The sequence below is a fragment of the Photinus pyralis genome, unplaced genomic scaffold, assembly GCF_008802855.1.
Source record: "Photinus pyralis isolate 1611_PpyrPB1 unplaced genomic scaffold, Ppyr1.3 Ppyr1.4_LG5, whole genome shotgun sequence".
NCBI lineage: Eukaryota > Metazoa > Arthropoda > Insecta > Coleoptera > Lampyridae > Photinus > Photinus pyralis.
Genome location: NW_022170596.1, coordinates 20,991,152 through 21,008,818, shown reverse-complemented (window position 1 = coordinate 21,008,818; position 17,667 = coordinate 20,991,152). Strand labels below are relative to the sequence as shown.

General features: G+C 36.2%; 1 protein-coding gene and 2 long non-coding RNA genes across 30 annotated transcripts in view; 2 read left to right on the top strand and 1 right to left on the bottom strand.

Annotated features, from left to right (window-relative positions):
- The window catches only part of LOC116170153 (basement membrane-specific heparan sulfate proteoglycan core protein), a 173,226-nt gene extending 164,220 nt beyond the window's left edge, over positions 1 to 9,006 (top strand). For 27 of the 28 annotated variants that reach the window (XM_031486353.1, XM_031486356.1, XM_031486354.1 and 24 more), the window contains 14 exons: positions 937 to 1,197; positions 1,248 to 1,529; positions 1,610 to 1,747; positions 4,146 to 4,448; positions 4,494 to 4,657; positions 4,709 to 5,267; positions 5,320 to 5,850; positions 5,899 to 6,146; positions 6,197 to 6,438; positions 6,482 to 6,618; positions 6,667 to 6,867; positions 6,915 to 7,130; positions 7,186 to 7,333; positions 8,019 to 9,006. In XM_031486353.1, coding sequence (XP_031342213.1) covers positions 937 to 1,197; positions 1,248 to 1,529; positions 1,610 to 1,747; positions 4,146 to 4,448; positions 4,494 to 4,657; positions 4,709 to 5,267; positions 5,320 to 5,850; positions 5,899 to 6,146; positions 6,197 to 6,438; positions 6,482 to 6,618; positions 6,667 to 6,867; positions 6,915 to 7,130; positions 7,186 to 7,333; positions 8,019 to 8,052 — 3,464 coding nt within the window. In that variant the 3' untranslated portion in view covers positions 8,053 to 9,006. The remainder of the gene's footprint in view (positions 1 to 936; positions 1,198 to 1,247; positions 1,530 to 1,609; positions 1,748 to 4,145; positions 4,449 to 4,493; positions 4,658 to 4,708; positions 5,268 to 5,319; positions 5,851 to 5,898; positions 6,147 to 6,196; positions 6,439 to 6,481; positions 6,619 to 6,666; positions 6,868 to 6,914; positions 7,131 to 7,185; positions 7,334 to 8,018) is intronic. The other variant, XM_031486351.1, reaches the window with a different exon arrangement.
- A 7,109-nt stretch (positions 9,007 to 16,115) lies between these two features.
- On the top strand, positions 16,116 to 16,559 carry LOC116170154. The gene is made up of 3 exons (XR_004145177.1): positions 16,116 to 16,185; positions 16,229 to 16,410; positions 16,468 to 16,559. It is a non-coding gene; the product is annotated as an uncharacterized LOC116170154 (long non-coding RNA).
- Positions 16,560 to 16,633: 74 nt separating this feature from the next.
- LOC116170155 lies at positions 16,634 to 17,238 on the bottom strand. The gene is made up of 2 exons (XR_004145178.1): positions 17,081 to 17,238; positions 16,634 to 17,029 (listed from the first exon to the last, which is right to left on the bottom strand). It is a non-coding gene; the product is annotated as an uncharacterized LOC116170155 (long non-coding RNA).
- Between the last annotated feature and the right edge of the window lie 429 nt (positions 17,239 to 17,667).

Sequence of the window (17,667 nt, the reverse complement as noted above, 5' to 3'; positions counted from 1 at the left end):
TTTTGTTTCATTCAGCCGAGGAAGACATATGTGCACTAAGAGGTACTGTGTTTTCATCGGTGTTACTGCTTGCATTCTTGTACTTCATTCGACACAGTGTCAAATTAGGTAGACTGTGATCGGCTTTAGGTGTTAGTTAATTGTTTTGAAGCAACATTCCGATTCCTTATCACAACAAAACGGTTACGGGCAGTTGACTAGGTGATAAAACCCCAGAACCTTTTATTTTTCACCATAAAGATTACTTGTGTATCACTGTCCACAGCTACCAGCCGCTCTTACATCCTTAGCCATCATTCTTTTTGTTGTACGTTCTTCATATTCCTGTCCGGCATATATAATATACCATATTATATTCCATATATCGTATTCCGCGATTTATCATAATAGTACCAGTTTAGATACCACATATGTAACGTTAGGGTACCGTTTTCAAAGAATTTTAACAACCGGAACGGAGGGTGCATTTTTTGAACATAGGGATCTGAAAACGGTATGTTAACATTCAGTGTACTTCGCTTTATCAGAAATAAGGATTTTCAATTTACAATATATCTAGACCTTTTTGGCATATGATAGTGTTTAAAAATGAAAAGTATTGCCAAAGTATAGGCAAAATTTTAATTTTAGCGAAGATATCATTGATTTTTGAACGACTGGATAAAGAAATAGTATTTTTCGGTTTCATCATCAATTCAAACATTTTGAAGGGGGTACTTCCATTGCATGAAAACATTGGAATGAAACTGGGGTCACTATGCACCAACATACGGAGAACCAACTAACTCCATTTTGTGACAACTGGACCTAATTTGACATTGCTTCACATTTTATATGATTTTAAATCACATGCATGTATCATTCGATTCTTTCAAAGTATTAGTCTTTTCGTTATAAAATGATGCCACAACTACATACAATAAACTACCTTCGTAGCGCCTCCAAGAATAACTTTACACCCACCAAAACAAGTCGTACGCCCTGGAGACAACGCACACATCGAATGCGCTGCAACTGGACAACAGCCAATCTCCATAACCTGGACGCCTGTCGGACGAGAAATGCCCGCGAGCGGCTCCGCCGAAGGTGGCAATCTTCGATTTATCGGAATTCAAATATCAGACGCAGGTCGCTATAGGTGTACGGCAATTAATTCCGCAGGAGAAGCTGACGCAGTTGCTGATGTAGTTGTACAAGGTATCCCCTTTGTTAACATGATCCGGCTCACTCACTCTGGCTGTTGTTAGATTACCATCAACAGACGACTACAATCACTGCAGAAAATAGGCAACAAGTTGCGGCAGTGGGAACTTCAATCACCTTACATTGTGTGGTTCGTGGAGGCCAAGAGCAACCCCCATCCTCAATCCGGTGGTTTAGAGAGCACCTGCCTCTATCGCCCAACTCGCATGTGAATGGAGACTATCTACAAATTGTGAACGTCCGACAGGAGGATGGAGGTAGATACTTCTGCGAGGTAGCAGCCGAAGGTGGAACTGCGAGCGATTACATTGACGTTCACGTTCAACGTAAGTACTATCGATGAAACAAATTTTTGCTTCCAGTGTTTTTGACTTAATTTTTTGAGTTTGACATTGCATGTACACAGAAATTACACAGAGATGTTCACGATTTGAATGGAGATGTGATGACGGTCAGTGTATAAGTGAACGTCGACGATGCGATCGGAAATACGACTGTCGAGATAGAACAGATGAGCTGTATTGTTTAGGAAGAAGGCGGCGGGGTTTGTTCTTCTTATTTTACACTGTCTAGCTCTACATGTCGTTCATTACAACGTGGTGGCCTATGTGTACAAGTGTACTTCCAGCCGAATTGCTTGATAACATGAAATATTTTACTTTGTGTGCGGTGCTTTGTACTTAATACCAATGGAGCTTAATATAAATAGTTGAGTAATTTACTCCCAGTACAAAAAACTTAATTATACTTGAACTGCAGCTCTTAAACTACCCTTTGAGTACATTTCACTTATAACTTGGGATAGTGGTGTAGTACTAAATATTTAAAGTGCTAAATACACTTCTTTAAGACTTTAATTATCATAAATGGAGGTAGACGTGTCGTTCTCTTCAAATTTTTGGAAAAGAAATTCATAAAACCATTTTTTTACCCTCCCCATTTCTCTTGTTTTACAAAATAGAGAAAAGTGCAGTAGATAAATTTCTTTTCAAATGTCTTTACTTACTTATGGTATTTGATCTGCCACGTTTCCTGGTACGTACAACAGCACTGTAATTGTGTGTATACTAATTACGGGCTTTCGTTATCTTACTGAAATTTTAGCATAAGCTGCATTATTTGATTAACTTTATAACTCGAAGGAGAGCAAGTGACATTTTTTTTTATTATTTAAGGGGGAATTCCCAGGAGATCGTAGTGAGGGAAAAGTAATTGGAAGTAACAATATACTTGTACTCTCAAATTACTTCCCTCTATACTACCGAGGCAATGTTGGGTATTTTTTCTACTCTCTAAGGGGAGAAAAGATTTGGTTCATTGAAGCTTTTGTAATTTGTGGGGGGTGAATACCCATTATGCGCTAATGAAATCAAGATATCCGCCATCGTTTTTCACATATCAAAAATTAAAACGGAGAGGCGCAAGTAAAGTCCCCCCTCTCCTTTATGGCTTTAATGCTCTCTTAAAATCAGTATTGGGGCAGTTTTCTATATCCCAGTTCAATCTGATTTATTTACATCTCTTTTCTCTTTATACCTCAATGCGCCTAGGTACTGTACAAACGCAAAGGTGAACCAAATTGTTCTTTAAAAGTAATTGTTGCATACCTCTGTGTTAATCTTTACACTGTGGCGCAAAAAAGAACGCATGGATTTCAATACCGTACCGTAACCTGGGTCACTTAATAAAGTGAAGGGGAGCGGTGTTTTTTTGACCTGCGTGAAGACAGCAACCAAAGATAGCGACCGTTTCTCCGAAGATGCTCGAATACCACAGAAACACAAAAAAATGTAGTACTTTCTAGTTTGTGCAGAAAAATACTGCTGTACATATCAAATAAACAAATGCAAAAATAATTTCTTGCAACCCCTTGCGTCACATAGAAATCTACCCCCAAAGTGTTTATAAATCGAATACGAAATTATTTCTGCATCTGTTTATTGTATATACTCGGTGTTTTTTTTAACATTGGCCATACGACAATGTAAAGGCGTTGAGTTATTTAAAATGGGCCATAGGGAAATTTACATTGCGTCTATACTACTCGCGCATTGCTTGTTTGTAAAGGTGGACGCAATCTACATTTTTTTAGTATTTCTGTGGTATTTGATCATCTTCGTAGAAACGGTCGCTATCTTCGGTAGCTATCTTCACGCAGGTGTTATTTGTAAGTTAGAGCGACCATACAACTTCGTATTTTTGCTGTTGAGCAATACAGAATTGTTACGGTATTTAATCTGTAAGCTCGAAGAAGAGCGTCGTATTTCTCATCTAATTTTCAAGACTTTTGTGAATTGTGAAATTGGGTTATCTAGAAAAATTTTTGTTGAAAATAAATTTTTATATGATAAAAATAAAACTATTTGTAACGGGTGAAACTCGTGCGTTCTTTTTGCATTGATTTTAATCTTGTCTGATCTATTTAATAACGGCTGCCTCTACGTGGAGCAGATTGAAAATAACACCTGCATAAATTAAATGTACTGAACCGTTTGTCTATGAGGGAAGTTGCTAAGGCTAACGTCAAGTAGTCCAGACATATTTTGGTAGGCAAAAGATCGGGTAGTTTTGATTTTTGAATATGGTGCCGTGCAATGCGCCGCACTTTTTCCCAATCTTCGAGCCTTATTACCTGTAACTTCTATATCTCCGCATATAAATTTATTTATTGACAATGACAATTGCTCTTCTTCACATTTAAAAATCAGAACTAGTCGACATTTTGCACAGCAAACCTCTATCGACTAAACTAAATAGTGCGTTTAGCATCAATTGTTATCTTCATTAACAGACAATAACTACTAAATTTTTATTTTAATTTCAGATTTGTACCTATGCTTTTTATGTTCTTTTTTGTGATCATGTTTCTTCGCAGCTTTTAACTTTCAAATGTAGTCAAATCTGCACCCACTCAAAATAATACACTGCTTATTTTTTATTAGACCAAGCGACCGACGATCGGTTTTCATCATCGTCCTCAAGCGGAGGTTCACCATTGCTGGATATTCAATCATCATCCCCGACTTGTCGCATCGGAGATACTGTCGATTTGTACTGTCGATCAAACGAACCTGGCGTTATAACTTCATGGTCCAAGGTGAATGGTAGGTTTGAGGATAACATCCAAACGAGCGGCGGAACTTTGCGATTCTCATCTGCAATACGTGAAAATGCCGGAACGTATAGATGCGAAGCACGTGGCAGTCAAGGGGTGTATAGCAAAGATTACGTTTTCGAAGTCATAGGTAGAAATCAGCCAGTCATTTCCAAATAATCGTAATATTTGTTAGATCCCCATTACGAAAATGTACAAGGAGAGCAACCGATTGAAACAAAAACCGCTCCACAAGGATCGTCTATAGTAATGGAGTGCCGTACGGATCTACAGCAACCTGTCATGTATCAATGGAGCAAACCTGGAGGCGTACTGCACCGGGACATTAGTCCACATAGTGTAAGCGGGTTGCACGGTGCAACTCTAATGGCTGATTTAACAATGTTACAGCGCACCATCCAAATTGACGAAGTGAAAGGAACGGATGCCGGTACCTACGTTTGCACTGCCAGCAACAGCCACACAAGCATTGACATCCCAACGATTCTTGTTGTAACAGGCATAGTGCCGTATTTCGCACAAGCTCCCAACAGTTTCATCGCTCTTCCTACACTCCCAGATGCTTACATCCAATTTACAATTGAAGTTTCGTTCAAACCGGAAGTGCAAGATGGTTTAATTTTGTTCAACGGCCACAAGAAATCGTCTTCCAAAACTGATTTCATCGCATTGGCTTTAGTGAACGGCGTTCCTACATTCTACTTCAACCTTGGCCAAGGCGTTACCACCGTCAGAGCCAATAGCCCCATTCAATTAGGGCAATGGCATTCTATTAAAGTATCACGAAACAGAAAACGCGGTACCATGTACGTGGACGGAAAAGGTCCATTCACAGGCGTTACCGATGGAAAGTTTGTCGGTTTAGATTTGAACGAGCCGTTATACATTGGAGGTGTTCCCAACTTTAGAGACGTTCCAGCCGAACTTCAAATTGAATCCGGATTTGTGGGTATGTTGGGATGTCGTTTTTTAGGGAGGTTCCACAAAGGGTTGCATTTTAGGTTGCATTAGTCGCTTGAAAATCGGCCACGCGCACCAAGACATTATTCGCGATGCCATCAACAAGGACGGAATAACAACATGCGAGACTTGCTCTGAAAATCCCTGTCACAATCAGGGAGTTTGCCAGGAAGCTTTAACCGCGGAAGGATACACTTGCTTGTGCCAAACTGGATATAGTGGACCTACGTGCAACAAGCATGGAGGCGAAGCTTGCACACCATACGCTTGCGGACCAGGCAGATGTATCGATACTGAAAACAACTTCAAATGCTTATGCCCACTTGGACGAGCGGGACGTAGATGCGAGCAGGAAATTTCCGTTTACGAACCAGCGTTTTCTAAAGATGCCTACATTGCGTACCCCACACCTCGCCCTCAGCGCAGATTAAAGGTATCTTTGAAATTTAAAGCCAGAGATTTAAGGGATGGAATTTTGCTATACTGCGCTGAAAGCGAGGAAGGTCACGGCGATTTTGCCAGTTTGTCGATCAAGGATCGCCATGTTGAGTTCCGATTTGATGTTGGCAGTGGTAGGTTTTGAAAATAGTAAACCTTTAAGCTCTACGCCTTGTGTTTAGATCCAGTGGTCATCCGAAGTGATCGCGAAGTTCAGCCCGGTGAATGGATTGCGGTTACGGCTAGTAAATTTTTGAATGAAGGCAGACTGTTGGTAAATGGAGACGCGCCAGTGACACAGCGAGTTCCAGGTAACCACAAGGCTCTTAACTTGCAAACGTCTCTGTACGTTGGCGGAATTGACAAACAGAAGGTTCACTTAAATCATGGCGTTGGTGTTGATGCTGGGTTTGATGGATGTATTTCAGAGGTTTGTCCGGACCAGTCCAAAAACCCTATACTAATTCTTTTATTTTATAGATTAGCGTGTCAGGATTAGATTTGAACATTATTCAGTCCGTTTCCGAATCTGCTAACATAGAGGATTGTAGTGCATCACCTGTACAAAAGAACGATAATGATATTCGGCCCCATCAAGGATATTTACCAAAACCGTACAATGCAAGACAAACCGGCTGTTCAAGCAATCCGTGCAGAAATGACGGACAATGTTATCCACTGTCACCAGTAGACTACCAATGCAACTGTGTCCACGGTTACAGGTAATTCCAAAAAATGAATTGCATTTACTAACATTCATTGTAGCGGCCGTAATTGCGAGATTGCCCCAAATCTATGTGACCACTTACGACCGTGTCTAAACGGCGGATCGTGCCATGGAAATACATCCACGTATTCGTGCGGATGTCCAATGGGATACACTGGCACCAACTGCGAACAACGTAAGTAGCAGTGTCACATTTGCGTAATCTAATCGAATTACTTTGCAGGCGCCGATATACGAAACGAAGTTAACTTTAATGGCAACGGATATGTAGAATTAAACAGAGGTTTACTCAACCACAAAAATATCGATGAAAACGAAGTAATCGCCTTTGAACTGTCTACAAACGCTAGCAACGGACTAATATTTTGGCACGGACAACGTCCAACGGAAGACGGTAGAGGAAAAGATTACATTTCGCTAGCAGGTACTTTGGCAACCATCCACAGTGGCAATTCACGAGATTGTTTTTAGTTGTGGGTGGCTACCTGGAATACAGTTTTGAGTTGGGCTCTGGTCCCGCCATCATCTATAACAACGAAGTAAGAATAAATGACGGAGAAAGGCATCGCGTCATTTTGAAGAGACGAGGCAGATGGGGATCCATTGAAGTAGATAACGATCACATAGTCGAAGGAAATGCGGATGGGTATATCTACGAAATGAATTGCAATGGAAATATATATTTAGGTAAGTATTGAACGCGTTATCAATTATGGAATCTACATGGGTGGGCACGATTTAGGTGGTACACCGAACAACACTTTCATGACTGGTGGTCGTTACTCACAAGGCTTTAGTGGTTGTATATATGGATTCGAAGTGCAAGATTCAAGAATGTTGGATATTGGTGCTAAAGCTGTGTCCGGCGTAAATGTTAAACCCTGCTCAAGGTAATATGAAATTACTTTCTCTTTGAAATTATACCTATTTGAAAAAAGCTCCGAACGGTTTTTCCAGTTACTTACAGTTAGGAGCTTTTTTTTATCCTTCCAACATATTATCATTAAAGCATTTATAACAATGTTCTGTGCATTCTTAAGGCTGCATTGGATTCCGTCCTCCTTAATATTCTCGGATTCAGATCAATTCGATGAATTCGTCCAACCCCCTCCAGTAAATATAATCCATCCTAAACCAATTAGTTTAGCTAAATCGGTTCAACCTATTACATATGATTACGTATTTTATAGTACTTGTTTGCATATATTGTATATAGTTATTTCGACAGTTTGTATTAAATTTTTGTAGAAACTATTATTTAAATATACAGAGTATAATACGTCCTAAAGGAACAAAATATCATAAATGTATATATCTTTCGTAAGTAGCTAAAGCAATTTTGATAAGAGTATAATAAATGCAAACGGTACCTTAAAGCTGGCTGACCATAAAAAACCAGTGCACTCCCTTTCCCCTTTATCCCTACTAATGTAAGATATTATAGAGTAATATAACATTAATAATAGACTGATGCTTTGTATTGTATTATAAACTGCAATGGATGTAAGAATGGAGGTAAGACGTTAAACCCACATTTTTCATCTTCCTCTTTGTAACATATTTTTTTTGTTTCAGCGGATATGGTGATGGTGAAAATGATTTATATTAGGTATATGAATACTCAAAAACTGTAAACAAGGTTTTACGGTCCATTTAAAGTGGAATTAAGATCTTTCTCCATTTGTGTTCTTATTTGTGTTCATTTTTTTGTGGGAAATCCTTCATTTTAGCCGCTGTTGACAGGATAAATTATTGGTCAACAGTAACTGTATTTGTTTTATATCTTATTGTTTGCACATTTTAAGGCTTTGTGAAATACAGTATTACAATGATCAAACTGCCACGATCCCACAATGTTACATTTTTCTATTTAGTTATACATACTACTTGTTGCATGTACAGAAACATTTGTGCCATTTTAGGATAAAAGTAGAATAATTCAACCAAATTTTCCAAAGTAAAATAGTGACAAGCTATTTTTTAATACTTATCATTTCATTTAAGTGTATAATTATGAGTAATGGTGCTAATAATGTATATTGTCTAATTTCGTTGTCCCGCTTTTATTAACTTCTTTTTTTTAAATTGTTTATTACGTTAGACGTTAGTTAAGTTTTGTTACAGAAGTAAATCTGATTATTTTTGCACAAATTACGATTTTCGTCACCATGTTAATATTAGTTATAATTCTTTGTAAAAAATTCTAAAATGTGATTATGTGTATTGAAACTAAACGTATCAGCAATGGTGACTAACAATAATGTAATGTTAAGCATGCATATATAGAATATATCTGTTTTATAATGCTTTTGTATACCTTCTAGATTCTATAGAGTTATATAAAAAAAAATGCGAAAAACTGTTATTGTAATATGTTTAAAAATTTATTAGACGGCATTTATTTTTGTTCTGTTATTTTTTATTAAAATTTGTACATTTGTGTACTTAAATGCCTTCTGATATATCCCATTTATTATGTTTACAATATGTATGTTGAAGTGCATTTTCAATAACAGGAGACAATAATTAGGTACTTACAATAAATTGAAATAAATGTATGTGAAGCGTAAATGTTTTTTCTTTCATTTCAATACATTTACACACCAACATACACAGTAACAGCATTTCTCATCGCTAAAAATAGTCACTGGAAAGAAATTGTTGAATTATTGCTCTTCTTCATAAATGGAAAAGATTTCAACAGACCAACTCCATCTACTACACAATGACAAATTGAATACTACCAATGAGATACTACAGTCCCGGGGCTCACCTACAATGATGAGTTGGGCTTCAGTCTGTTCTCCCGTGTGGTTTTGTTTATATCAGTGGAAAATTTGTATTTTTGGCTACCCAGCGGTATAATTTGTTTAGGGGGATGCCCAAGGAGGTGCCATTTTAAAATTTTAAAAAATATGACATTTAGAGAAGGTCAATCAAAAATTTTATTTTTTCGATAAAGTAGGGAGTAGAGAGAGTAAAGATCTTAACCTGTGCCTCTCAGCCCAAAAATTAGCCGCCTACGCGATTTAGTTTCTCTAAAAAAAAATTCCGAAGGACTCAAATTTTGACGAAAAAAAGGGTTATAACAGCGAAAACGTTAAAGTTAGCAGAACATGTTACATGAAAAAATAAGTACTTTTCAAGTACTCTCCACATCAGTAATAAAATATGGGGTGTTTCATAATAAAAATGCAAGTTTAATACGCCACTGGCATACAACACGCTCCTGGTGATCAAAAATATTTTAGAAACATTAGAACACTATTTTTATCAAATTTGAACTACTCACAACTTTGTAACAACGTCAGTTAACTGTCTTCTGTACAGAAATATTAAAAAAAATGACGAACTGCGTCTTCAATGAACGATATAGGGTGAAACGCCCGAATAAAAATAGCGTACGCTTTATAACCGTCGCGAACCAGCCACCTGCTTTCAGTATTTAACGAAACACCACTTCCATAATAAAATAAATCTCCTTCTTCCTGTTTTTTTTAAAAAAAAACGACAAACATAATATTACGCCGCCACATAAAACAAACAAACCTCGACCCATCATACATAACAATCATCAATACTGAATTTTAAAAATCACTTGTAAATTGGGAAAATATAAAAATGATAAAGTTAGGCTTGACGTCAAAACAGAATAAAAATTAATTAAGCTAAAGAAATTTTCCTAACTCGCAATATTCCTAGAAACGTATGTAATTGAAAGGACATTCTCGATGAAACTTCTACTCTCGATAAATAAGACATTTGACTGAGCGCATCCGGCGGCGTTTGCTTTTACTAAAAGCATCTTTGGTTAAAATTTCAAAGACATATAGTTAGTAGGTACTGCACAGCCTGCGCATGCGCACACATTTTTTTTTACTATATACGATATGTTTGTAGTATGTAGAAGTATCTGTGGTTGCAAAATGCGCCAAAAATTGGCATTCAGTTAACGGCCGTCCCAAAGGGTGAAACCCCTCCCAATGTATAAAAACATTTGTTTAACCTCCATTAAAAGAAGAGTTCAAATTCTCTTAACATTGATCTTTGCCAGTAGGCACAGATTACTCTTAAGTGTAGGTAAGCTGTGCCAGTACGTACTCATAAAATTGGCATTCAGTGTCTCATGTTTGTTAAAACGTTCATCTTTAGTACAACTAAAAAATTGTTATCCATTTAGTAATAATCTGAGAAGGTCAAATCCGCCCCTAATTCACAAAAAAAATGGCATTGATTTAGCAAACATCCAAGAGGGCGAAGCCGCTCCGACCGTACCAAAATAGTCGTTTAAGGTTTAAAGTGAACACCCTCGAAAAACCAAAAAAGTTGGCACTCATGTCTGACTGTGCGACGAGGTGAAATCCACCCAAAAAAATCTCATGTATGATGAAACGTTAAGATTGAACTAATCTTTAGAAAGAAAGAAAAAATTAGTATTCATTTAGTGACCACCCGATGGGGCCAAATCAGGCCCTAGTGTACAGGGTGTTAATAAAGGCCACAGGCCAGGAAAAAGATTTTAACAAAAGATACCAAGAGGAAACGCTGGAAATTATTTTCAAGTTTCTAGGTTTGTCGCTAGACGGCGGACGATTCATGATTAAGTAGAAAAATGATTTTTTTCACTACTAGCGTCTGATGACATGATTATTAACCTTTTTTCCACTTGTAAAGTAGGCTTTCTCGGCATTTGTTCAAAGTGGTTAATAATTTTTTATTATTAACTAGTAGTCAATAATGAGAACTGTCACGCTGTCACTTTTAGAAAACACAACCCGAAATTTCGCTCAATGAACGTTTAGACAAGTTCTCTAAAACGAATAATTGCCACCATTCGCAATTTCCAGAGAAATTACATACCTAAAATGATCACATTTTGAAAAAATTCGAACGAAATTACTCTTTGAAAAATCTCAATGACAGAACAAAATACGGCCTGTTTGACTTGTACTTCACGTACTTGATTGACATGTTAAATTAAGAAACAAACAATTCTGTCCAACCGTTAACTCTATTATCAATATAATATGTTAATTTAGAGGATTTCAAGTGCTAGTAGTGAAAAAAATAGTATATATACCACGGTAGAGAAGTCTATTATTGCCTTCGCACCTTACACCCCTCGGCGCAAGCGCCTCGAGATGTAATCTTGGTGCTCAGGCAATAATAGTGGACTTCTCTACCTTGATATATAATGTACTATTTTCCTAAAATACACCCGATAAACATGCAAAAAAGTACATGTATCGCAATCTTGTGAATTTTACACCACTTTCAGGGCCGGATTGGTTTGTAAATTCCTACCGGGAAATACTCTTAAAAGGGCCCCCTATAAGGTTTCTTTTTCGGGAAATCGTGTAGGAGGCAACTGTTACCATGTAGTTTAGCTGGCAAACGAAACAATACAGATACACATAACTGATAACATTGATTATTTCAAGGTAACATGTACATGTTTTATTACACAAGTTTCTATTAAAACTAATTCTACGGTTGGTACCTTTCTGATTTCAAAATTATTTAGAAAAATCACTCTTGTATGTTGAGACGACGGTAATGCGCGATTAGATTGGGCTTAATTGCATTTTTGTGTCTTTTGGTTTGAGAGATATTTGGTGCGGCTCAGTGAACGCTTAACCAATAGTAGGGAAGCCCAATAGGATATTTTGGAATTTACTGAAGCGCGCCAAATTAAAGTAAAGTTGGTTGACTACGTGTTGAAAAGTGTGCAATTTTATAATCTGACCATTTAAACGTGACGTGGGGGAGTGGGAAGGTCACAAACTAAATTAAAGTTGGTTGACTACGTGTTGAAAAGTGTGCATTTTTATAATCTGACCATTTAAACGTGACGTGGGGGGAATGGGAAGGTCACAAACTTGCAAAAAAAACGTTACCTCTACATCCGCGAGTGCGTTGGATTTTTTTTATTTCGAAGGAAATTCAAGAATAACAGAGGTAATATAATCTGCCGATTTCCAAACGCCAAAGTGAAACAAACGTTCAGTGTGTTCAGCAGTTGAAGCATGTCAGTTGACTGATATCATAGGCGGCCGTGTCATAAATTAGGGTGCGTTTATCTTGGAGCCGCGATAAGTGATAACAGCGTCGATACTAGCGAAGCGAAAAAAAGTGTAAATGTTTGCGCCTGCGCGCATCTGACTTTTACAATATGCGATATGCTTGTCTTTACTGGAGAATCTTTGGTTGAAATTACAAAAAAATATCTACATATTATACATAAGAAAGATGGCATTGCGCAGTCTGCGCATATTATTCGTCAAGATTTTTCTTGGTTGAGGGGACAGAGGTATAAGATACCGAATGCAAAAAGAACGAACCAAATATTTTGAAATCTATTTAAGGCCGGCGTCTTCCCCAATTTGTACACAAAATTGTATAAGTTTTGAGTATACATAGGGGAGCTGAGCTTTCACTTACCCGTCATTTAACTTTTCTAAATATCTCCGAAACAGAGGGGCAGAGATTGTGAAAGTGGAAGCACAATAGAAGTCCCTACTATGCAGTACCGTCGTTCCAGTGTGACGGAGTTTAATTTTTGGGCAGGGTTTACATAAATTAGTGTATTATCCTGCAAGGATTATTTATAGGTAAAGGTCCTACCTAACAATATTTTGTCGTGCTATAAAATTACGTCCTATTGGAAAGAGCTATCTTCGTGTAATAAGATTTTACATAAATGGAGTCGTTACAGAGGTAAAGGTGATGAGTTGTAGAGGGCGCTGTTTGACATGAACATTCATTTTGCAGGTTTTCTTGAAAATTTCAAATGGATCCATATCATTACTATACGATACTATCAAATAAGATGAAAAAATGAAAATATCAGTGAAAACCGCATTTTGATATTTGTTTCCTAAGCAGAGATAAGGGGAAAATACGCACATTCACAAATTTAAATTGCAATACTTATATTCATCCAAGCAGTGGCGTAGCGTATATAACTGGCACTCACTTCATTAAAATGTACATCTGTTCTAAAAATAAAATAAATTAATAATAAGTGAAACAATAATTATCACTATCGTAAATGTTCAAATTGCTGCCATTTTTTTCGATAAAAAGAGTCTCTACATACCACTGTGATCTCTACTAAGTAGATTTTGTCGTGGCAGTATGTTTCTTTTGTTTCAAAGCCAACTTGAATGAAAATTGCAATTTAAATTTGTGAATGTGTGTATTTTCGCCATAGTTCTTAGGAATTTTCATTTTTTCGTCTTATTTGATAATATCATATAATAATTATATGGTTCCATTTGCAAATTCTCAAGAAAACCTGCAAAGTTTATGTTAACTCAAACAATAAAGTACAAAAAAAAATTTTATAAAAAAAAGGTTTCAAATTCTTTAGATTAGATCTATCTTTAGTACTACCCGATAATGAATAAATGAATGCAATTTCACACAGATAAAATACCCAATTTTATCTGTGGTAGTACTAACGACGAATTGAATCTCCCTGTATGTTGATTGCACCCCAACATTGGTTAGCGTTTAACAGTGCCTTTTCTTTTATTTATCAATGTTTACTTAGTGCACTTCCACAGTTCACTTTCAAAACATAAAAAGTGTACTTTTGCGCTCTTGGTGTCTGTTTGTATGTCTGTCTGTCTGAGTCACAAAGGCTCCGGAACTACACCACTTATGGACTTGGTAATTGGTATTGAATTGGTGTCATTCGATCAAAAATTATTTCATGTTTGTATTCTTGTTAAGGCATGAAATGTCCATAAGGGCTATTAAAATCGAAAAAAACAAATTTGAAAGTTCGCCTCGTGCCCACAAGCGGCTTACCGAATTTTTGCAAATATGGTTAGGCATAATATTTTGAAACAAATCACCTTCATCATAATAATAGACTAATTACGTAGATATGTATTTCAACCCCGGCTCCTACCCCTATAGCTTAGTGCACAAATGAAATGTAATCCGTTACCATGCAACCCCCTTAAATTTAGCCAAACTATACAATATTTACCTTGTCCCTGGAACATGTAAAATAGTACCTCATCATGCATTTATATAATTTGAATTATAATTGTGCATAATGAGATAAGTTTCGCTAATTTTCTCCGTCTCTAAGCACACTGTAGGACGATTTTTAGAGACGAAGTTCAAGGTCTATAGGGGTCTGTCGGTGTTCAATACAGATCGCGCTTTGTCAGATGGTAAGTAAAACCCGGCCTTCCGCACAAAGAGCCAGCAGCAGCTGCTGGATACCCTATGGTGGGAGGCCATCAGGCAAAGAATGCGCTACAAAATATACAAATTCACTTGTTGAATGTAACGTAGCAGTCGCTTTTATGTTGATAGAATGATTGCGCTGGGTTTCAGTTTCATTATCTGTGATAAAAATCGTTTCGCAACGTTAGATTAATTGCATTATCGAGTTTCCCGGCAATTTTTACGCGGATACGCAATTAATAAACTGGTAGATGATGTAATGGTTTTTTTGTTGTTTATTTATATACAAATCTGAATTTGTAATTATCTTTATGCAAAAAAGAAGTTAGGTGATACCGCGAAACGTGCCTGAAGGAACATACATGTGAAGTAGTGCAGTGAAGCAAGGTGTGCTAATTTTCACTTTTGGATGTACTTTTATTTTGGGATTTAATTTTCACTTTTGGATGTACTTTTATTTTGAGATTAAAATGGTAAGTCTAAAGAAAACACATTTATCGAATTTTTATTTTATTGCACCCCAGCTTAAATGCATTACTAAAAATGAACAGGCATTAAAATTAGACAATTCGTATATAATGTGATACGTGCACCAGTATTGGGTTAGAAAGATCGATTTCATGTAGGTATCTAACAATACCCATTTTTGTGTGAAGCCGTTTGATTTGTAGCAAACACACTATACAGGTAATAAGTCATTATTTAGGTACTTCGTAGTTCGTATAATACAGGTAAGTAGGGTACCTAAATATGTAGGTATAAATTTTGATCCAGTTAGGCAAGGCAGGGAGATTCTACAGTGCCTCTGCGTATAGCACGAGGTGTAGCATTTTGAATGATCAGAATGAGAATCTAAAGAAAGTATTAACCTGATATGGCCACATGATCACTTTGGGGCGCCACTGAAACTTAATACACGAGATATCTTCAGCAAAGCGCAAATTTCAAATATGTACAGAAAAAATATGGCACGTCGTTTTAACATGTAATGTTAAATTAAATAATTATTGTATCTAAATGATAAATTTAAATCATTCTTTTTGTCTTGATAATATTGCAAATTAATTATTTTTATTTGGTTGATAAATTTCATTTTCATTTATCCGAGACAAAATTAAATGGCACCCTGCGTTTCCTTTATTTGGTTCACATAAAGCAGTGTATTACTCCATCTCACAACCTGTAAACGTGGTCACGAGGGTGGTTATTTAGATATAAACGTCGGGAAAATGATTACTATATTGTGATAATTTTAATTGTAGTATTATTAAAGTGATAAACAAGATAAAAAAGATTTTTATCTACGACTATTAAATAACGCTCAAATAACGTCACTATATTTTAGCGAATTATGATATGCATTATTATCGGTTCCTCTAAAATCCTTATATACAACTACTTTATGTCACTATATATTTCTCATAATTGCATATGTATAAGTAAGGTATAAGTTCATAATTGCATATGTACTAAAAATAGAACCGCCCATCTCGTATGTACTACCTGTCAGTTTTGTTTTGAATTAAGCATTTCTTAGGTTAGAAATGAGAGATTTCGGGTTACGTTCGCTTAACTTGTAGGTTTATTTGAAAAACAATTAATACAGGAACTTGATCCACCCCTATGACGAGATATGTGCGATATTTATAAAATGGGATGAAATAAACTTGTAAAATACCTGAAGTCATTGGCAAGTTCAGGCAACGTTACTTAACGACAGATACCTTCGCTGATACAAATATTCTGCATGAGCATGAATAAGGTTTTCGTTTGTATTTAAAGTATCTATACCTTCATATTCACAAGGCATTATTTGTAGCATAATGGATTATCGGAAGCCTCATTTGAAGTTTCAGCCTTTTACGAAGAGAAATATGTTTCGTACAACATATATGTGGTATTGTCGAAATTGTGCCACGATACAAAACAATAACATATTGTAAACTCGTTGACAATAAAGGATACAAATTGTCGTAGCACTTAACCACAGTTTTGCATGATTTATTTTAAGAATTGATAATTCGTAACAGGTCTTACATACTAGGCATTGACCAAATTACTTAAATAGATGGCTACAATATGTACGTTAACTAATAAAAAACACCTCTTGCCCTTAAATTTGCAATAAAACTATGCTTTCATCGCTTAAACTTCGTTTCTAAAAGAGGAAGAAACTTCTTGGATGCAGGTCGGAAAAGCGTAAATAAGTCTTTGAAAACTTAGATTATGTATGCGAAACAAAATATTGTATTCCATTTGGCAGCTGTGTAACAATTTGTGCAGGCATAATTGATAGGTACATCGGGATCGGATTTAGAGAATAGTTGTACATAGGTACATCACATAAATATCCACCTTATTTCCATAGGTTATGTCACAATCTAAAACAATGAAAAATGAATGACAACCATTTATATTAACTATAATCTTACGTGTAGGTAATTACGTGTTGAATTAATGACTTCTGGGAACTTAAGATAAATTACACATTTAGTTCGCCACTTAGGTACATTGCGATACATTGAATTAGATTTGAGGTTAAATACCGTCAACGAATGAACGAACGCAAACCAAACCATAGGCGTACATTGCGCTACCGCTATGAAGTTGCTACTTTTCAAACTGATTCATATGCCGCATTTTCTATTTAATTAAATAGTCGTAGATAAAATAGCGTATTTTACTTGCATATAAAGGCGATTATGACACTCGGAAAAATTACAACACTCGCCTTCGGCTCGTGTTGCAAACTTCACCTCGTGTCATAATCGCACACTTTATGTGCTCGTATAATAATATACTATAATGATATGGAGATAAAAAGAATTATTTTATTTCATCAAATAGTTCTTTTTTAAAATAATTCTTTTTATCAACAAGATAATGAGAATTATTTTATTTTATCTTTTATTCTTTCATTTATAAATTATAATTATCAACAAGGCAAGTACGTGTAAATATTATCATTAAGATAATTTTGAGTAGACGAGGTAAAATTATCTGCTAGAAAAAAGAAATC